Consider the following 23118-nt stretch of genomic DNA (forward strand, 5'->3'; position numbering starts at 1 on the left):
ACTGCCTCCATACATGGTCCCCTTATCAAACGAGCTGTGTCAGGCAGAATTTTGGGTTGTTTTCATGGCTTCCATGTTAACTTTGTCGCCACCCTGCTGTGTAATCCACAAAATATACTGGCAAACTTTTATCATGTACCGATATTATTTGAGCGCTTCTTGCTCACCTCCTTTGGTTCCTCTCTGCCACCCATTGGTTTGAAGCCTGAGTCCATTTAGGGTATGTCGCCATGCCACTCTCTAGCCTGCCGCTGCTGCCGCTGCCTCTGCATGGAGTCCCCTATAGTGTCAGGGTCAATTAATGGATGTTTTAGATGCTATCTAGCTTCATTCTGTCACTCTGTCATGGCCATGCTGTTGCCCATAATTTTGGCATAATGGTGCGATTAAGCAGCCTCAGAGGCATCCATGCATGCTGCCCCTGCTGTTTCCTGTCCATTTCCGTGGTGTTTCCATCCTTTTCTGAGGTTCCCAGGTGTTTGGCCAAGCTTCCCTGTGCAGAGCCTTGGTCCCCCGGGAAAAGTTCGTCTCGAATAACGAGTACCCGACCTTTTTAGTGCTCGCTCATCTCTAATACTTAACGCTTGGTTGTAGGTGGATATCTATATATTCCCCCAGGGGACAAGTAACGGAATTGATACCTGAAACAGGTCGCCCTGGGGGATTCACCGGATTTTTATGTACCTTAGGTAGAAAATATATTACCAGTATCTTGGGGGTTTCTATATTGAGATACCTTTATTCTCTCTCATTGATGATATCGTTCTTGTTTCCCCAATCCAATAACTCTGTTAATTCCCTTTTGTATCTCGTAGTGGGATCACCTTTTAATTTCTTATATGTTGTGCTATCATTTAATTGCCTATACATTTCTTTATCATAGTCACATTTATTTAATAATACCCCCCCCCCTTTATCTGCACATTTTATAATTACATTTTTATTTTCTTTTAACTCCTTTACTGCCACCCTTTCCCCTTTGCTCAAATTATCTGTCCAGTTGTTCCCCTTAAGTTTGTCCAAATCCCTCAAGACCAACCGCTTAAATGAATCTATACATTCGTTGTTACCCATCGGAGGTGCAATAAAATCAGACTTTTTCTTTAGAGAAGTGTATTTTGTATTCTCACATATTTATTGATGTCAATATAAGTTTGGAACCTATCCATCCTGGATTCTGGGGCATATTTTAACCCTTTATTAAGAAGTTAGCAAAAAAAGGTAGTCAGCTCACCTGGAAGCAGTGGAACATGCGGTAACAGCGTGCAGGTCTGCGAGCACGGAAACTATGGCTCTGAAGTTGTATACAAACGGAAGAAAAGGAAAAATCCAGCTTCAAACGGAACCCACATGGATATTTAAAAGTTCAAATTTATTTAGAAACTTCTTCAAATATGGAATCAGCATACAAAACCGCTCAATGAAAGTATACACAGGGTAGTGGGGAGACCAACAATCGCCTACGCGTTTCAGAGAAACATCTCCTTTTGATTGACAACATCTCCATTTGATTGACAACCCTTTTAAATCAAAACGATACATAAAAACATAGCATTATGATTAAAAAACAAACAAACAAGGCAAGCATTGTATACACAATAAGGAACATATTTCATGATAAAACATAATTTGAAAGAACACACTAATATTGATAGATTACGTCTTGTCTCTTATTCAGACCTCCGGGGACTCGTGTCTGCAATGTAAAAATCCAGAAGGTTTCTCTGTTGAGAAGTTTCCTTCTGTGATTACCTCCCCTGAAAGGACTTGTGACTTTCTCTATGGCAGTAACGGTTAACCCTGTACAGTCACCCTTGTGTATGTTTTGGAAGTGCCGAGATACCATGGAAACATTGACAGAATCTTTCTTCCCTACATCAGAAATGTGACGACGTACCCTAGTTTTAAGTGAACATGTTGTACAGCCAACGTATTGAAGATCGCAAATGGTGCAGGTAATAAGATAAACGACAAAGGTCGTTTTACAATTAATATATTTATGTATTTTGTACTCTTGTTGTGTGCGCGCTGATTTAAAATGTTCCTTTGGTGCAGAATAATTACAGCAAATACATTTTCTATGGCCACATTTGAAAAAGCCTGTAGCTCGGAGCCACCCATCCTGAGAACCATGTTTAGAGAGGAATAGACTAGGGGCCCTTCTGGCCACGCAATTAATTTTCTTGGGAATTAAGGACCCCAAGTCATCCTTCATATGAAGTATCGGAAGATGCTTGTTGATTATTTGTGTAATTTCACGAAATTGTAGGCTGTATGTAGTGGAAAATGTAATCTGTGACCTACAATCTTTGTTGAGTTGTGCATCATTTCTATCTCTCTCATTCTTCCAAAAGCTTTTTCCTAGGGATGTCTTTCACTATTTTATGTGCCCTTTTTAACATCCAGTTAGGGTAATCCCTTTGTATCAGATCCTCTGTCTTTTTTTCAATTTTACTATTTAAGATGTTAGTGTCAGTACAATTCCGTTTTGTGCGAATCATTTCGCCCACCGGAATATTTTTAATGACATGCTTGGGGTGGCATGATTTCGCATTTAAGGTGGAATTAAGAGCTACGGATTTAGTATAGGGTTGAATTTTAACCTGTTCTCCACTAATAAGAATGATGTCTAAATAGTGTGTTTGTTGGCTAGACAATTCAAAAGTGAACTTGAGGTTCATATCATTGTTATTGATATACTTGGAGAAATCTCCTGCCTCAGACTCCGTTCCCTCCCACACCAGGAGGAGGTCATCAATATAACGACCATAGCACCTGATGTGGGAGAAGAAGGGGTTATGAGAGGCAAAGAGAAATTGTTCCTCCCAGATGGCCATATAGATATTGGCCAGCGATGGGGAGCATTTGCCCCCCATCGCTGCCCCGCACCTCTGAATATAAAATTCCCCATCAAAAGAGAAGTAATTATTTTCTAACAGGAATTGTACTGCAAGAACGAGAAACTCCTTGGTTGCATCTGAATAGGTGTATACTTTCATTGAGCGGTTTTGTATGCTGATTCCATATTTTAAGAAGTTTCTAAATAAATTTGAACTTTTAAATATCCACGTGGGTTCCGTTTGAAGCTGGATTTTTCCTTTTCTTCCGTTTATTAAGAAGTGTTACATGATTATCTGATAGCTGCATAGAACTGAGGTTGAAAATACCCGATCTATCTAAATTTCCTTTGATCTTTTTATTTCTGTCCTGTTTTCTCTTTCTCCTTCCCCCTCGTCTAATTTTCTTTTTGCCATTCTCGTTTTGTCTATATGTCCATTTCCAATCTTCTGGTGGGGAAAATTTTGTTTATTCTGGTTTGGACTACCTCCGTGTGTTAGCAGTGGGTCGAATCGCTTTTGGAGGTTCAAACCCAACCCACGTGGTTCTACATACTGCTGATGTCTCCTGTCCTCGGAAGGGGGATCTCCCTATATTTTGCTGTCTAGGTGTGTGATTTTCATATTGGGGATTTTTTTGGTAATGATGGTACCTGTCATATCTGTTGTTACGGTAACCCTCATTCCAAAATCTCCTTATATCGTCCTGGTAGTATCCGTTGTCCCTACTGTCGTCCTGGTAGTGTCTTTCTTTCCTTCCATTACTCCTAAATACCATGGGGCCCCTATCATTGGTACCCCTATATCTACCTCAATCATACCGGGGAACCTGGTCCTGGTATTCTCTTCCCTTATATATATATTTGTTGCTACTCTTTCCCTTTTAATAGAATTTCCTCCGTCTCCATAGTGGACATTTTCCCTTTCCACTCTGGGATTTTTCTCATCAATACCCCTATTTGTGTTTCCTTCTACATCTACATTGTTCCTTTTGTTCCATCTATACACATTGTTTTCGACATAATCCTTCTTAATTTTGTTTCTTAATTTTCCTAGTTTTTACTTCTTGTTCCGCTCTCTTTATATTTTTTTGGCACATGCTAGTTAATTCCTCATAGTCTTCTAATCCTTTAAAGGGTTCCAATTTCATTTTGTAGTCTTCTATGTTTTTGTTGAGAATTTCTAATTTCCTTTTTCTAACTTCTATTATAAATTGTATAACATTGAACGAGCATTGGTTTAATATTTTCTCCCAGGCTCTATGTTTGTGTATATCATTCACATCAGTATTTAACGTCAATTGCCACCGTAAAACCTTCGGGGATCATTTCCTCCTTAAGGAAGTTCTCCAGGGACTCAATGTCCCATAATGTGTTTAGTTCCCTGATCATCAGGAACTCCAAATTCTTAAAGTTACTCTCTAGATCATCTGTCTGAAGACTAGATTCTATTTGGTTTTAAAAAAAATTTGGGAACTCTGAGAGATCCACTTTACAAAAATCAAACACATCCATATCTCTGGCTTCCAACAATTATAAAAATATACAGTGCTATATATTTTCCCCGAGATGATAATGTATTAATTTTACAGATCTAAGGGGAAAAATGGGATTTCCTTAAGGATATTATAAAATTAATAAAGTCAATATCCCTTAGGTGAGCAAAAGATAAGAGAATATATAAAAAAAGATAGATATATATATATAATTACGACTCATCATTGGGACTGGGATATCTTTATTTCCTGATAATGTAATCTGTGTTATTTGTTGATGTTAGTGCTGAAAATGTCTTAAATATGTTAAATGTTTGCATTGTAATAAAACAATTAAAATTTTAAGAAAATACATTATTTGGTATCAATATACCAAGTTATACTGAATATGTTGACAAAATATTCAATTATAAATCAGTATACAAAAGAAAATTAAAATCCTAGTACTGAATTCAGGGATAATAGTGTTAAATGTATTAATGTTAACATTTTGTAGACATTGACGAATGCAGCATAAACAAAGGTGGATGCAAATTTGGTTGTACCAATGTTCCAGCGGGGTTTGAATGTACCTGTCCTACTGGCTATAAACTACATTGGAACAGGAAAGACTGTATCGGTAAGTGATATGTAAATAATCAATGAGAGAAGAATTAGAATAAGATATCAATTAGATAACTATAATGCAGCAGATGTTTACACTTGCACCATGCTGGATTGGATTTAAAGAGTTTCCATACACATGGTGAACAAAAAACTTCTGAGTTGTATAATGCCAGTTATAATTGAAGACATTTAGCAATGATTCCACTACTTGTGACCTTAGCCTTACAAAGAGCCATGTAATATAACATAGAATTACTTTAAAATAATCGTCCATCAAAATCTAGCATAATAAACCAGGGTCACTTATTCATAGATCTATTATTTTTGTTACCCTTCCTTCTAAAATCCACTTTTAAAATGATGCTAATTAGTCAGAAGGGTTCCTGGGGTTTTTAGCAGAGCCTCTCAATGCTGCAGCTTAACTGGCTGCTACACTATTCTCCGCCTCCCCCTCTTCTCTCTTTGTACTTTACCCCTCCCTCTCCTGCAGCACTTCACCCCTTCCTCACCTGCAGCAGAGAAAGTTCCAGCACACAGTGGGAGAAGGAAGTGTTCCTTGCACACTATAACAGCCTATGAATCTGCAACACGGAAAGCTCTGGCAACACCCCAGGAGACCTTCATTAGCATAATTTTAAGTTGGTTTTCGAAGAAAGGTAGCAATGGTTAACAAATATAAGAAGGTAACCACAGTCACAACGTCTGGATTTAAGTAAGTGTTTATGATGCTTGGTTTAAAGATATGTTTCCTTTAAAAGCATTGTAGATTATGTAGAGTTTATATTTTTTCTATTCAGAGTTGATAAAGTGTGCATCTTCTGGACCACCATCTCATTCTTCTTTGGCTTGCAGTCGCAATGGAAAGAAAGATACCTGCTCTCTCACCTGTAGTTCAAAGACGTTGCTACATTCAGGTATTTGACTTATTGTTTCAATGAAGTATGTTTTAAGAATTTTCAGCCAAATTTAATAAACTTATTTATGACATTATCTCTATTTAGAAAAAAATGAAGACTTTCATTTTTTACACTGTAAATTAAGGGGGAGATTTATTATACGTTTCTGGGGTAAAACTGTTCTAGTTGCCTTTGGAAACGAATCAGAACTTAGCTTTGAATTTATAAACAGCAGTGGGAAAATTAAATGAAATGATCTCTGATTGGTTACCATGGGCACTTAGAACAGTTCTGCTCTAAGAGACTTCTGATAAATCTCCTCCTAAGACTTTAATAATCCCCCACTACCTGTTCTGTACATATTTTCAACAGTTATTTCCTTGTTATCAGAGGCAGAATAACAGTGAAAGATCATTTCTGTATTATATGCTCATTTGGCCGTTCACAGTAATCGACTCATGACATCCCATGAATCCAGTAAACAAGCAAGGTCCATGTGACTGTCATAAAACAAATCTGTAATTGTTGTTAACAGCAGTTTAGGCAAGATAGTAGTATCCATAATCATATACGTGAAATAGAATTTTAAAAAATCTACAATCAAGATAAAAAAAACAGGATTCAAATATAATGTTTTGCAATTTCACTCAAATTGAAAATGAAAAATGCATAGCTGATAAAATCCCTTTTAAGGAAATCTACACCTCACCTCAGTGTCACTCCCTCCGATGTCACCGTCACCTGTAATATCAGAATCAAAAGTCCTGTGTCACTGTCATCTGTAATCTCAGCGTTTGGTCCTGCATCACCATCAACTGTTGTTACAATGTCACTGTCACCAGTTATGTCACTGTCACAACCACATATTATCGTACGGCACCGCTGTGTCACTTCTCATTAGGATAAGTTAGTTACTGTATTTTTTGGTGTAAAAGGCAAACAAAAAATCCTTTGATTTTCTCAGAAATCAAAGGTGTGCCTTATAGTCCAGTGCGCCTTATATATGAACCGTACTTACACACAACAGCTGCCTTGTGCACAGGTCTGCCACCTGCTGGTAATTCATCCTTATAATCAGGTGCGCCTTATAATCCGGTGCACCTTATATATGAACCTAGACATTTTAGGAGGCACTTATTGATGGTGCATCTTATAATCCGGTGTGCCTTATAGTCCAAAAAATACAGTAGTTAGTAAGTGTTCACAAAAACAAAAAATTACAAAACAAAAAACACAAAAAAATAAAAAAGTGTATCTGTTTTACTTTAGTATCGTCATCTGTGAGTTTTTATCTAAAAGGGATGATTTAGTGGCATAATTGTTATTGCTCTAAAAAACACACACACACAATAATGACAAAGCGATTGTATACTGCCGAGGAGGCTTTTGCAATGTTGTTTAACCCTTTCACGACCCGTGACGTAATAGCACGTCACGGGTCGGCCGTGGGTGCATGGAGAGGGCTCACGCGCTGAGCCCTCTCCATAGCCGGTAAGTCTTTGCTGCATATTGCAACAAAGGCTTACCGGTAACACCCGCGTTCGGTGCTAGCACCGATCGCGGGTGTTTTCACCTCGATCACCGCCGGCAATGCTGCCGGTGGCTTCAAAAGGATGGCGGCGCGTGGGCGCCGCCATCTTTTCAAGGATCGCCGCTCCCCGTGACGTCATCGGGGAGCGGCGATCCGTCGCCATGGTAACCTCGGGTCTCACGAAGACCCGAGGCTACTTCTGGTTAACCCATGCATTACAATGTGCTATCAGCACATTGTAATGTATGAGTAGTAAAATCCCCATATACTGCCATACTGTAGTATGGCAGTATATGATAGGATCGTGCAGACCCCCTAGGGTTAAAGTACCCCAGGGAGTCTGAAAAGTACTAAAAATAAAAATAAAAAAAAGTTAAAAAAAAAAAATTATAATAAAAAACCCTAAAAACTCAAATCACCCCCCTTTCCCTAGAACTGATATAAATATAAATAAACAGTAAAAATCATAAACACATTAGGTATCGCCGCGTCCGAAAATGCCCGATCTATCAAGATATGATAACGGTTTTTCACTGCGTTTAATCCCGTAACGGAAAATCGCGCCCAAATTCGAAAATGGCACTTTTTTTGTCATTTAAAAAAATTAAAAAATTCTATAAAAAGTGATCACAAGGTCGAACAGTCCTAAAATTGATAACATTGTAAACGTCATCAAAATACGCAAAAAACGACACCACCCACAGCTCAGTACACCAAAGTATAAAAAAGTTATTAGCGCCAGAAGATGGCAAAATCCCCAAAAAAAATTTTGTACAGGAGGTTTTAATTTTTTTAAATGTATGAAAACATTATAAAAACCTATACAAATTTGGTATCCCCGTAATCGTACCGACCCAAAGAATAAAGTAGACATGTCATTTGGGGCGCACAGTGAAATCCGTAAGATCCAAGCCCACAAGAAGGCGGCACAAATGCGTTTTTTTACCAATTTAACTGCATTTGGAATTTTTTTCCCGCTTCCTAGTACACGGCATGGAATATTCAATACCATCTCTATGAAGTGCAATTTGTTACGCAGAAAATAAGCCGTCACACAGCTCTGTACATGGAAAAATAAAAAAGTTATGGATTTTTGATCATGGGGAGTAAAAAATGAAAATGAAAAAACAAAAAAGGGCCAGGTCCTGAAAGGGTTAAAGAGAGCGATTCTAACAGTGGAGAAGAGGTGTTACTTTTAATGTCATCCTCTTCAAGCTATTCATCTGACAATGGACCCCAGGATAGTCATCCTGGAGTTAATGATGATGGACCCCAGGCTAGTCATCCTAGAGTTACTGAATAATCGCAATCCGTTTCATTTCACATTGAGTGGGTCCCTGCAGTAAATTATGAAGCACAGGTTCAAGAATTTTCTGCCACACCTAGCATCAATGTGGATACAACAAGTTTTACTGAAATATATTTTTTTCAATTATTTTTTTTTTTTTTTAGAAACCAGCATATTCACAAACTAACATCTATGCATAGCAATTAATTACCCCAAATCCTCAAAGTTATATCGCCAAGCCCCACAAAAGTTTTGGGGACTTTTCCTTAATATCGGAATTGCTTAGTAACCCTCCATATGTCCCTACTGGAATAAGGATAGTCTTTACCACACCCCTCTTTACCCCCTTACCATGCTTATGGCCTGTTTTGAAAGACTACTAAAATGTATCCACTACAACAACAATGCTAATTTTCCACCAGCAAAATATTCCAGGCATGACAGGTTCTATAAAATTAGGTCAGTGGTTGACCACTATAATTTAAAATTCAGACACATAAATTCCCCACAAAAATGTCTAGCAGTCAACAAGTCCATTGTCTACTTTAAAGGCTGCTTACTTTTTCGCCAATACCTCCCCAATAAAAGAGCAAGATATGGGGAGAAGATCTACAAGGCCTGTGAAAGTGTATCTGGCTATAAACTGCGCTTTAGCATATATACGACGAGAAGGATTCAAAAATAGAAACACAAGATTGTCCCTCTGTCCTGGGAATCAGCAGGAAGATTGTCTGGGATTTATTCCACCCCTTACTTGACTGGGGTTACCGCATTTTTGTGGACGAAATGTTATCCACAAAATAGCATCCCTCTCCAGAAGTCCTTTGCTGCCATGGGCACAATGACATGTGGCACTGTCCATAAAAAGCAGAAGGGTCTCCCTAAGTCTTTTTTAAAAGAGCCCTTAAGGTGTAGGGAAAGCAGGGGTGTTTTTTTTGGAAAATCTGATGACAAAAACGTCCTTGTCCTGACCAATCAATCCACCCCAGTCCAAGTCTCTGGAAGCACAGAACGGGTCAACAAGCCTGTTTGCATCCAGGAGTATTATCGTTTTATGGTGGTAGTGGATCTTTCTGATCATTTACTGCAACCCTATAGTGCCGTACAAAAATTTAGAGTATGGTATAATATAGTATAATAAAATAGTAGTGTACCTTACTCAAGTAGCACTCTGCAATTCCTATGTACAGGCAGTCTCCGGGTTACATACAAGATAGGTTCTGCAGGTTTGTTCTTAAGTTGAATTTGTGTGTAAGTCGAAACTGTATATTTTATAATTGTAACCCCAGCCAAATTTTTTTATTCTCTAGGATAATTGGATTTTAAAAAATATTGGATTGTCATCAGAACCAGGATTAACAATAAAGCTTAATTGCAGACATATTTGCATACACGCTTTTATAGCTGTTTATTGTAGCCTAGGGCTAAAGTACAGCAAATTCCCAACATCCAGAGGCCAATTGTAACCAGGGGTCATCTGTAAGCCGGGTGTTCTTAAGTAGGGGACCACCTGTACTCTACAAAGCAGCTGGCCACATGGAGACTTTGCCGAGTTTCCAAGAAATAATATTAAAGAAATTAATTTTTGGAGACGAAGATGAAGGCAGCATTACTAGTGGGATCTCTAGAATAATCCTATCACAATTTATTTTGTTGAAAATAATTACATTCCCTGGTGTTTGCATCTAGAACCCTCAACCCCTCACCCTCAAATTCCCATTCCACCCCTTGATGAATATTGTAAAGGGTGCAGGAAGCATTTGTTCAGCTTCCTTTATGTTCTGGCAATAAAAGAGTCTCTGCAAACATACAGCATTGCCTACAAATCATCTTCTAAGTAAATATATTTATATGTCTAGAATACTCCAAATAACAATTTTAGTGATGTATATTCTAGATGGCATAGGCTGGTCACAATACAAGAGCCATTAAAATTGCATACATTCCATTTTTATCATTGAATTCCATTCCATTCTAGAGAAAACCAATGGATATAATTACTACACTCCAGATACATTCCTATAGAAGTATAGTTTTTATGATGGGGTAGATTTGTGGCTGTTCCAAATGGCGCCGTAAAGCCATCCGTACAAAATCTATAATCAACAGCCCAAATTATAATCCAGTTATGGCCTTCTGAGCCCTAATTTATGCCTGGACGACAGATTAAAGCCACATGTTGGGATTTGTCATAGTCATTTGTCCAGTAGAATAAGCAAAACAATTAATGTAGTGTATGTTCCCAATGGCACTGGTGGGGTAAAACCTATGGGGCACTAAAATGTTACAAATGTTAAAAATCAACAAATTTCGTTTTGCGACCATCCATTATGTAATAAATTCTGGAAAAGACCAGTGTGTAAACAATGATAACTACACCCCGTAGATAATTTTCCTAAACCGTGTAGTTTGTAAAATAGGATCACTTTGGGGGTGGGGGGGGGGTAAATATTGTGGCTCAGTTTTCAGTGGCTCTGAAAACTAATCATAGTAAATCTCCCCTTCAAAAAGAAAACTGTGCTCTCTCCCTTTTGTGGCTCACAGTGTGTTCCGATATCAATTTATACCAACATGTGAGGTTTTTTTTTTTTTTGTACATTTTTGTCCATGATACCTATGTGAAAATGAAAGATTTTGAACTACAATGACTTTTTTTCTGGACAAAATTCCATATTTACTTATTTCCTTAAAAAGCCCATTGGTTCTCCTTCCCTTCTGTGCCTTGCTATGTGCCCAAATGTTACTGTACATCCACATGTGAAGTATTTTTGTAGAGAAATTAATTTATGAATTTTCCATATTTTCCATATTTTTTCCATTTTTAGAACCAAATGTTAAATTTTTTTTAGTATATCTTTGTGGTCAAAATATTCACCATACGTCTTGATACGTTTTGTGAAGGGTTTAGTTTACAAAATGGGGTCACTTGCTATGGGTGTTAACAAACTTGATAAAAGCATTTTTCAATAGCTCAAGATGTGCTGTTTTCATGGGCTGACTTATTGGGGGGTTGTAATGACTAGGCTTTTAAAAGCCCTTCAGAACTAACATGGTTCCTGAAAATTTTGAAATTTACTTGTTAGTCTTCTAACAGCCCAATAACATAAACAGTAATGCAAAAAATGATACTTACATGAATTAGTAACTAATTAGGATGCTTAAATTACCTTTCTAAATGGCAGTAATTTTCAAATTTTCATATTTTGAATTTCCAGATTTTTTCAAACTTTCATCAAATTTCAATTTGTTTCATAAATAAATTCAAAATGTATCATCCAAAATTTTCACCCCAAAAAATAATGTGGGTAAGTTAAAATGTGGCCTCTCCCATGGGACTAGGGACACAGCTCTGCACACAGAAAGGTAAACTTTCATCTAACTTATCAGAGAAAGACAGTTTTACTATAAAATCTTCTTGGCAAAGTGTACACTATTCTCTATGTGGACATGGGAGAGCCAGAAAAAGGGCCCCTGATGACAGGTTTCCTTTGAGGAGAAAAAGTGTTTTTGTGATGCACACTATCCCCTATAGGAGCTGCCAAACAGTCACAGATGGATCCCACATCTAGCAATTAGTAATAATAAAACAGTCTGACCGGAGCCCCTTGTGTGTCCTCTTATATATCCTTTGATAAATCGATTATTTCACTCCTTTCCCAACTATGTTCCAAATTCTTCAGTACACTTCCACACAAACGGTATTTGGATGGGAATAGATCGCTATTCAGACAGTTTTAAGCTGCGTTTTCTTGCATCCTGTAGCCAAATAGTGTACAGCTACTATAGAAGAGATTAAGCAGCAGATAGGGTAGTATGTTCAAATATATGGAATTTATTTTATTAAAACATACTCACAAAATAGAATAAAAACATGCGCATATAAAATCCACCTTGTGGACGCCAGACTCGCTAGTTCGCCCGACCCAGGGTTTCGCTACCACGGCTTCTTCCGGGGCGTTGCTGACTAGTAACCTCTCAATCTTTTTATACCTTACACATAGCACAATTACTGCCTTCCATTCTATTATAAAATAGATACATCAGACCATTTAGCAACTATTTAGTATACATACAATATTAATATATAAAAAACTAACAAGAATGTTCTACCAGGAGAAAAATAAAATATCTGTTGTTACACAGCTTTATCCAATCTAGTATATCCCAAGACTTCACACCCTCTTCCCCATATTGTAGACACCCCCCCCATGTTCAATGTTTAACCCCTACCTTCTCACACATAACAAGCAGTGCGTGAGCAGGAGTAACTTAGTCCCTGTTCACACTACAACAAAAACAAGAATTTAGTTCATTATTGGCCAATCAATTCGAAAGATTAACATCTTAAGAGGTAAATTTATCTTCAATGAAGGGTATATGTTTCCATCCCTTATATTAAAAAAAAAAAAAAAAAAAGATATTTTTGCATAACTCACTTTATATAAAAATCATAAATATGTCAATACCCACAATTGATCCAATGTTAACAAAAACCATATCTATTATATTTATATCGAACTAGAGGGATATTCTTCCATATCCATATGTACACTGAAGTAGTGTTATTACATATCTATATGTTCCATAAAGGAATATGAGTATCCTCCACGTCCATATTAACTTATACTATTTATGTAGTGTTCATCTGATGGTTAGTAATCCATAATGGTTGGTACCCACTATTTTTCTAGATCTCCTTCAAAAAAACATTTCAACTCAAAATCTATATTTAAACCACCCGGTGTTAAAGTCCCTAAATTATATATCCAGTGTCCCTCCCTTCGACTTAATTTTACGTTTATTTGTTCTCCCCGCCAATGTGTTTTTACCTTTTCTACTGCCATAAATCGCAGACCACTAGGGTCTGAATTGTGTACCCTTTTAAAGTGTGCAGAAACGCTATGACTCATGACCCCTTTTTTGATATTTCGGCAATGTTCGGCAATTCTTGTTTTAATCTTTCGGCCTGTTCTCCCTACATACCCCAAATTGCAGGGACACATTAAGATATAAATTACATTCATTGTGTCACAATTCATATCCATATTCAATTTAATTTTGTGCCCATTTACCTCCGTGCAGATTCTATTTTTAATTTTTACTTGTTTAGTTTCTTTGCATGCCTTACATATTTTACAATGTGCAAACTTATTAACTCTATCACGACCACATCTAGGATTGTCATCCTTAATATAGCTATTGGTGAGTATATCCCTCAGGTACGGTGCCCTACGGAACACCACTCTTGGTTTGTCTATTAATTTATCCCCTATTACCGGGTCCCCCTTAAGTACATCCCAGTGCTTTTGTATGATGGATCTGACCTTTAACGCTTCCTTAGAGTATGTAGTGACGAACATAGGATTAATTTTATTGTTATACTCCTCTATTCTCTTTTTTTCTTTATTCAAAAACAAATCTTCGGGGTATCCCCTTTCTCTAAATCTCTCCTTGATAATCGCTACTTGTTGTTCTCTATCCTCCATATTTGTACAATTTTTCTCAATCCTCCTAATTTGGCCCCTAGGGATATTATCGATCCATGGTCTGTGGTGACAACTGTCAAATTGAATAAAACTATTCACATCTACTGGTTTAAAGTAGTTCCTGCTTTTTATTCTACATCCCTCTCGAAGTAGTTCTAAGTCTAAAAAGTAAATAGTGTTTTCATCTCTTTCATGGGTGAAATTCAAATTATATTCATTGTTGTTTATATAATTCATGAATTCATCCAATTCATTATCAGTACCCTTCCATACTATTATGCAGTCATCAATATATTGTTTAAATAAAACAATATTGTTCGAGAAGGTATTTCTTTCACCAAAGATGAAATCCTCCTTCCTTTGAGGAGTTTAAACTAAGCGCACTTACATGCTGGTGTGTTGTGCCTCTTGCAGGATACACTTTTCTTTAAGCTTCTTACTACAAAAAAATTATAAATTATAAATTTATGCAAATGAGTCGGAGGGGCTCCAGACTCCATTAACATTTATGGAGCCTAGATCCCCTCAGGATCATAAATTTTAAAAACGATTTTTTGTAAAAACAAGGGCAATGAAGCTAAAAGAAGAGAAGATCCTTTCAGAGGGGGCACACACCTGCATTCCAGTGTTCTTAGTTTACAATCCTTTATCTTGGTGGTAGGCTTCCTTTAACCCCTTCCCGACGCGCGCCGTACTAGTAAGCCGGTAAGTCTTTGCTGCATATTGCAGCAAAGGCTTACTGGTAACACCCGCGATCGGTGCTAGCACCGATCGCGGGTGTTTTCTCCGCGATCGCCGCCGGCAATGCTGCCGGCGGCTTCAAAGAGATGGCGCCGCATGGGCCGCCATCTTGTTGTGGATCGCTGCTCCCCGATGACGTCACGGGGAGCGGCGATCCGTCGCCATGGTAACCTCGGGTGTTCCGAACACCCGAGGCTACTTCGTTTTAACCCATGCATTACAATGTGCTAATTGCACATTGTAATGCATGGGGAGTAAAATCCACATATACTGCCATACTGTAGTATGGCAGTATATGATAGGATCGATCAGACTACCTAGGGTTACAGTACCCTAGGGAGTCTGAAAAATAGTAAAAGTAAAAATAAAAAAAAGTTTAAAAAAAAAAAATTATAATAAAAAAACCTAAAAATTCAAATCACCCCCCTTTCCCTAGAACTGATATAAAAATAAATAAACAGTAAAAATCATAAACACATTAGGTATCGCCGCGTCAGAAAATGCCCGATCTATCAAAATATGATAATGTTTTTTCACTATGTTTAACCCCGTAACGGAAAATGGCGTCCAAAGTCGAAAATGGCATTTTTTTGCCATTTTGAAAAATATAAAAAAATTAATAAAAAGTGATCAAAAGGTCGCACAGTCCCAAAAATTATAGTAATGAAAACGGCATCAAAATTCGCAAAAAATGACACTATCCACAGCTCCATACACCAAAGTATGAAAAAGTTATTGGCCCCAGAAGATGGCAAAATTAAAAAAAAATATTTTGTACAGGAGGTTTTAATTTTTTTAAATGTATGAAAACATTATAAAACCTATACAAATTTGGTATCCATGTGATCGTACCGACCCAAAGAATAAAGTAGACATGTCATTTGGGACGCAGAGTGAAAGCTGTAAAATCCAAGCACACAAGAAAACGTCACAAATGTGGTTTTTCACCATTTTCACTGCATTTGGAATTTTTTTCCCGCTTCCCAGTACACGCCATAAAATATTAAATACCGTCACTATGAAGTGCAATTTGTTACGCAGAAAATAAGCCATAACACAGCTCTTTATGTGGAAAAATAAAAAAGTTATAGATTTTTGAAGTTGGTGAGTGAAAAATGGAAGTGAAAAAACTAAAAAAGGCCAAGTCGTTAAGGGGTTAAGTGCACAATGATGTGCAATGGAACTGGTAAAGGTGTATGGAGAAAACTAGTTGTGTAACAAGACTCCAGTGGGCCCCAGTGCAAACTTTGGATCGGGTGGGAACATGGGGCATGCAACACATTTCTGTCTGACTTTTCTTTAAATCTGGCGAATGGACCAACTTAGCACCTTTACACACTCTTCAGTGCAGAAATTTGTGTCGCAAGAGGACTACTACTGCGTGACAGAAATGTGGCAAAGGCACTTCTTAAATTGTAAATGTGCCCCATTATCTTGATTTGTTACAGGCATGGTTGGGAAAAATTGGCGCTCAATGGGTTCATCTGAAAATGGGAAACAGTTTGGTTTTGGTACACAGACTTGAAACCAGACACTAACCACATTAAAAACCAATGAGGACACAAATTTCAGCACCCAAAAATGGCTGTAAAATGGGAAAAAAGGGCTAGAGGGCTAAAAGTGGTGGGAATTACTGTGCAATTAATGCACAGAAATGATTAATGCAATTAATGCACAGAAATGCACAATTAAATAGAGGCAATGAGAAAACCACAAACCCTTCCTCTCAAAGCGGTTACAGGCGTTCTGAGTGTTCAGACCCAGTTATTCTCACAGCGTTAAAAGAAGCAATTGGAAAACCATTTAAAGTTGCCCTTGGTGTTTAGGCAATGGATGTCCATGTTGCCGGTAGATGGCTGCATCCTCTTTTCTGCGTGAACACTTGCTCTGACCACATACTAGCCACAGGGGAGAGCAGCACATGTCCAATTTTCCTACACAGAAATTGAACGGGAGGACCAATCCTTCGGTACCAGGAGATGTATGTTCAGATAATCTGCTGCCTTGCTAATCACAATTGAGAAAAATTGAACATTACAAGTTTGTGTATTTGGCCAGGTATCTTTGGACTACCAGGTTCAGCATGTGTGAAAGTGAGGGGACTTGCATGAACCAGGTACGTCCCAAGCTGCAACAAGTCTTTCGTTGCATGCAACCTTACAGGACTTGATGTTCAATGGCAGCAACCACTCATCTGTGTGCTCCTGTATCTCAGTTCACAGTATGGTCTTTCATTCAAAAGGAAGACTTTCAGCATAATGCGTGACAGAGATTGCAATGCGATCTAAATGCTGCATTTGGTTGAAATAAAGCATTCTTTTTATGTTAAAACATCTCAATGCTGTGCTGCGGTCTTCTTTCCTATTATTATTTCCATGACTTTTGACTGAGATGGCTTTGCTGTTTTGAATGGGGGAGAGATGGAGGGCTCTGCAATTTCAACAGAGGTTGTGCATGGTGAAGATTATCCCATGGAAGTTGAGGAACTGTATGCCATGTAATTTACCAATGCCTCAACTTTGTGTGGCCTACAGGGCCAACCAGTATACATTTTTCACCCTGGCACCTGCTTGTAACCGAGGAACTTGCAGCATCCAGATTTGTTACACCTCCTCTCCCGTAGCACCAGCTCCATAAGCACCACCAACTGCAGAAACAGCATCACCACGGCCACATCCTTGTCCCTTAATTAGTGCTTTTCTTATTTTTAAATCCTACAGTAACATTTGAAAATTTAGGTGAAATAACTACACTACACTACAGCACTACAGTCTAGTATTGTATGGCACTGCAAACTATAATGCAACAGCACTTTTAAGAATTTGGTGGAACTGCAAACTATGTAGTGACAGCACCTACTGTATAAGATTTTGATGGGACTGCAAACTATAATACAACAGCACCATTCACATTTTAATGGAACAGCAAACTATACAGCAATGGTACCTTTATTGTCTTTCTCAACAATAAACTTGAGTGGGCAGAGAACATAAATGCACTTCACAGGCAGGGTCAGAGCAGGCTATTCCTGCTGAGGAGGCTGAGGACATTTGAAGTGCAGGGGGCCTTCAAATCTGTAGTGGCATCAGCCATCTTCTTTGGTGTAGTCTGTTGGGGAAGCAGCATCTCAGGTAGTGACTGGACAAACTCATTAGGAAAGCCAGCTCTGTCCTGGGGGGTCCTTTTGACACAGTACAGGTGGTAGCTGAGAGGAGGATACTGTGTAAGCTGAAATCTATTCAGAATAGCTCCCACCCCATGTGTGAGACTGTGGTGGTACCTTCAGTGACCCACTTCTTCACCCCAAGTGTGAAAGAGAGCTTTATCGGATTTCATTCCTCCTTGCTGAGATCAGGTTGTTCTACAAACAAGGCCCAAACAGAAGTACGTAAGCTGTGCTCACCTCCTTACAAGTCGCTGCAGGTTGCATCCACCAAACTGACGATCATTGCTTGTCTTTTTATTTCTTTTTTTATTTATATAACAATGGTACCTTTAAGATTTTGATGGAACTGCAAACTATGCAGTGACAGCACCTTAAAGATTTTGATGGCAATCCAAACAATAATGGGATAGCACCTTTAAGATTTTGATGGAACTGCAAACTATAATGCAACAGTACCTTTAACTTTTTGATGAAATAGCAAACTATATATCAAAAGTACCTTTAACCCCGTAGTAGTACGGCGCATGTCGGGTGCCGGTGCATGGAGAGGGCTCACGGGCTGAGCCCTCTCCATAGCCGCTAAGTCTTTGCCCGTTTGGAGCCGGTAAGTCTTTGCCGGTTTGGACACTAGTGGTTTGGCCACTAGTGTCTTGGAAAAGGTGGATGGTGCTGAGTGTCTTTGCCCTAATTTCGCTTCACTGTCTCGTTTTAACCCTTTAATTACAATGTGCGATTCGCAGAATTTCACCAATTTCACTGCATTTGGAATTTTTTTTCCGCTTCCAAGTAAATGACATGGAATATTAAATACCGTCACAATGAAGTGCAATTTGTTACGCAGAAAACAAGCTGTCACACAGCTCTTTACGTGTAAAATAAGAAAGTTATAGATTTTTTTATCATTCAAGGATATATTGAATATGCTGAAACATATAACAGAGAATTATGAATTAACTGCCTTTAGGCCATTCGTAAATAACTAACAAACTGTTTGATTTGCAGGTGTAAACAGGACAAAAGTCATAGAGGTTGCAATAAGAGTATACCGCAATCATAACGAAGTATATGGATTACAGGGTTTTAGTCACTGAGGTGACATAAAATGTAGCAGATACATATCAAGTATGAAAGAGAGAGAAGACGTAGGCGGTAAAATGAGAGGGTAAAAACATTAGGTAGGTGGGTGGGTGTGAGGGGAGGAGAGGGCGGGAGGTACTTGAGGACTGACTGGGGGAGTGCAGAAGGCGGGTAATGTATTTCTTCCACTGCACCACCTCCACAGAAACTTTAATCTTGTAGTGTGCTGTAAGCTGGGGAGCCCATAAATTGTCGCCAATGGAACCATGTTTTGTAGAATTGTGGCGGTCATTTGGGGACGGGGCAATGAGTTCTTCCATTCTGTGAGTTAGGGCTATCTCCTAGACTCGCTTATTGTGGGAGGAGAGTAAAATTTCCATTTCCTTGGGATGATTGTGCAACACCCTCGCCGATGCAAGGCAGAGGGGTTGTTGCGAATACGTCCCACCATGTAGCTTGCAGCCTGTGTAGGGTCTGATCAACCCCACAGCATGTCGCTACATAACACAGATGAGCACTGCAGTGGTAGAGCCTGCCTGGTAAGGCAGGAGTTAATAGTTTTCTGTGATGTAATTCCAGCAACCAATCACAGGTGTTATACTTTGTTTCTGTGAGCTGAGATGTAATTGGAGGAGTAGCCACCAACTGACCAGTGGGAGTAACAAAACCCCTGGTCAGGAAACTTCTAGAGCTCAGTTCCAGTCTGTTCTCTCTCAGAAGAAGAGAGTGCAGTCAGACCAGGAAGTCAGAAGAAGACTGGAGTTAATCCAGTGAAGTCAGTCTTAGGCTAGAGCTGACACAGCTCAGTTCAGCTAAGCAAGTCTGTGCAGCCCGCACACCAGACCAGAGCAGGTGAGCCCAGCTCCCTGCCTGAAAAGTGTAGTGAGTTAGTCAGAGAGAAGAAAGGGATTTCATCCTCCCATCAAGGGTGATATCTGAAGCAACCCAGGACAAGCTGAAGCATCCTTTCAGGACACAGCTATCTTCCAGCCTGCCCATTGCTTCCAGGCTGATGATCTCCATCCTGTGGCTCCCTCCAACTGCATCTCCAGCATTCTACCATTCTGTTAAGGCACGTTGCTACTGTTCCTGTTAGTTCCAATAAAGAACTGTAAGTTATTTTTGTTCAACGTCTGCCTCCGTCTTGTCCCTGCTACTACGGCTGTCACCATCACGGGCACCCTATCCACCACACAGAGACTCATACTCTAGAAACCAAAGGGTTGCCCCAGGGAGAACCGCCATAGCAGCCTCTCCCTCATCATTTCTTGCCAACACCACCCTGCTGGAGACCTGCCAGGCTGTAGGACGGCTGACTCCAGGCCCAAAGAAAAGGCTAGGCCCCGGTGGGGGATGTTGCAATTGTTTTGGCTGCTTGCAAGAGTTGCCTGGTCAGTGATTTTTTATAAGCTGAGACGGGTATGTCAAACATGTATTGTAGGGTGTTTGGGATTTTAAGGCCTGTTATCTCTTCAATCACTTGGAGTATACTAGATGTGGTAGAATCTTTGTAGACGTGGACATTGCCACAACCCCAAAACCCCGCCCACCCGTAGATTCACAAGGCCAGCATTTGTCCGGAACTGCTGGGAACCATTTGTGTAGAAGCAAGGGTACCCTGTACCATCTAGTTAGGATCTTGTAACTAGTCTCTTGGTGTTTGGAGGCTATAACTGCTTTCTGAGCCAGAAAGAAACATTTTGTCCACTGACCATCAGAGAATGTTTTCCCAAGTTCCACTTCCCAAGTCTTACAGGATGACTGTGTAGATGTAACCCCTGCTAAGAGCAGAACATGTGAACAGGACAATGTAATTGCTGGGCAGCAGGGGTTAAGACCAGCAGCTAGAAGCACCTACTCCTCAGGAGCCAACTGGACTACATCTCCCAGCAATTCCTGCTGCTCTGTGCCACTGACACTCATAGGAGGAGCTGCTGGAGAGAGGGTTGATGGGAGAAACAAGGGATTGTGGGAGAGAGAAGGGAGAGAGACCTCATGTGCAGCCTTATAACATTCTAGTAAAATATGTGGAATCTTAAAAAACCATGGCAACATAAAGCAGACATTTGGTAAATGTAAGTCTGCATCAAAAGTAGAGAATTTAGAATGTTGAAAATGAAGAATTTTTCAAAAATTTTGCCAAATTTTTAAACGAATTTGAAGTACTTTGGGGCACATTTACTTACCCGGTCCAGTCGCGATCCTGTGAGGATTGGGGTCTTCAGGGACTCCAAGGTCTAAGGGACTAAGGTCGTGCACCCGATATCCACCAGGTGTCGCTGCTAGCATATGGCAGAGAGTAGAGAGTACTGAACTGAGACTGACTCAGCAGAGGACTAGAGACAGCCCAGCAGCTCAGCCCCAGAGGAGAAGAGGACCTGCTGGAGAAGCTCCACCTCTGCACCACAGCCTGATGCCCACGAGGTCTCCACATCCACCACACAGGAGGTTCCTGTCTGTCCCTCCATTACCATCCAGGTGCCTGAACCCTGCAGCCACAAGCAGAGGACGTGGTGCAGTTGCTCAGAGTTGTGAGTAGACTTTATTGTTAGTAAGGAGTTTGCAAGAAAATAATTTCCAAGAGTACTGAGAGTATTAAGTGCACCAACTTTACAGAAAGCGCGCCATCATCTGCGGCAACAGGGCCCAACGATTGGACTGTGTAATATGCATAGCTGCAGCATAAGAGTTTAATCCTGTGCAGGTAGTAGTAGTCACCTGCAGAGTGTGTGATAGTGAGTTGTGTCATTTGTGTTGTGTTCTGATTTATCCCCTTTGTTGCTCACAGAGCACATTATTTAAAGGGACCCCTCTGCACCATTACCCCAACCAGGCTTGGGGACTGCAGTTACCCTTTATTGCCACTAGCAGTACATTTTAGTAGATTGCATCTGTAAATACTTTATTCTTGTTTATGCCTGTTTGCATTCATTGCCCTTGGCTCATCCCTAATTCCTTCCCTGACAATAAACCTGCCAAGTTGTTTTACCCTTACCTATTGTGAGTGTGTGTTAAGCTTAGGCAGGGGTTTCCCGAGTCAACCCCTGGCAGAAGAGGAAACCCTCCTGCTTACTTACAGAGCTTCAAGCAAGATTCGGGTTCAAGGTTCAAAATTCGCCAGGGTGCGGGAGAGTTGGGCGTGTGTCTTGATGGAGTCATGAAAATGTTGCAGTTGAATATATTGAAAGTGATGAGTGCCAGTTGGGGTGCTACCTGGGAGAAGTACAGATATCGGCTGGAGGGCATTACACGCTAGTACATGTGTAAATTGATGGTGATTATGTTGTGTTCCAGAGAGAAAGTTACTTTTAGAGAGGCAGTATATGGTAGGATCAATCGGACCAATCTGACAACCTAGGGTTAAAGTACTGATTGAATAATCCAATATGGCAAAAAGAGAAACAAGCTAAATGCAGGAACCACAGGCACATAAAAAAATAAGTCATTATAAGCTTAAACCCTGCGGGAATCAGCCTATTTTGGCCTTAAGGACGCGGCCCCATTTTTCAAATCTGCCATGTGTCACTATAAGTGGTTATAGCTTTGGAACGCTATGAGATATTTAGGGGATTTTGAGATTGTTTTCTTGTGACACATTGGAGCTTATGTACTAAGGGTCCGAACGCTGCACTTTCGTCGGGTTTCCCGAATATTTAAATTTTGCGCAGAATTGCCCTGGGTTTTTGGCACACGTGATCGGATTGTGGCACATCAACGCCGGCTTTCACACGACAGAATTCGGGGGGCATGGCCGTCAGACAACCCGACGGATTCGGAAAAAACACAGAATTTTAAAAACCAAATTGTGTCGCAACATCAAGCACTCACATGCACCAGGAAGAAACAGGTGAACACTGGAGGACCTCGGCGCAGCAGCGACACCTGGTGGATATCGGGCGCACGACCTTAGTCCCTTAGACCTTGGAGTCCCTGCAGACCCCAATCCTCACAGGATTGCGACTGGACCGGGTAAGTAAATGTGCCCCAAAGTACTT

At 39.8% G+C, this 23118-nt stretch overlaps 1 protein-coding gene across 1 annotated transcript in view; it reads left to right on the top strand.

The window, feature by feature from the left end:
- SCUBE3 (signal peptide, CUB domain and EGF like domain containing 3) overlaps positions 1-23118 on the top strand; it is a 378535-nt gene that overhangs the window by 171482 nt on the left and 183935 nt on the right. The window contains exons 11-12 of the mRNA XM_072137190.1: positions 4829-4951; positions 5736-5852. Coding sequence (XP_071993291.1) covers positions 4829-4951; positions 5736-5852 — 240 coding nt within the window. The remainder of the gene's footprint in view (positions 1-4828; positions 4952-5735; positions 5853-23118) is intronic.

Source organism: Engystomops pustulosus, chromosome 2 (assembly GCF_040894005.1).
Source record: "Engystomops pustulosus chromosome 2, aEngPut4.maternal, whole genome shotgun sequence".
Lineage (NCBI taxonomy): Eukaryota > Metazoa > Chordata > Amphibia > Anura > Leptodactylidae > Engystomops > Engystomops pustulosus.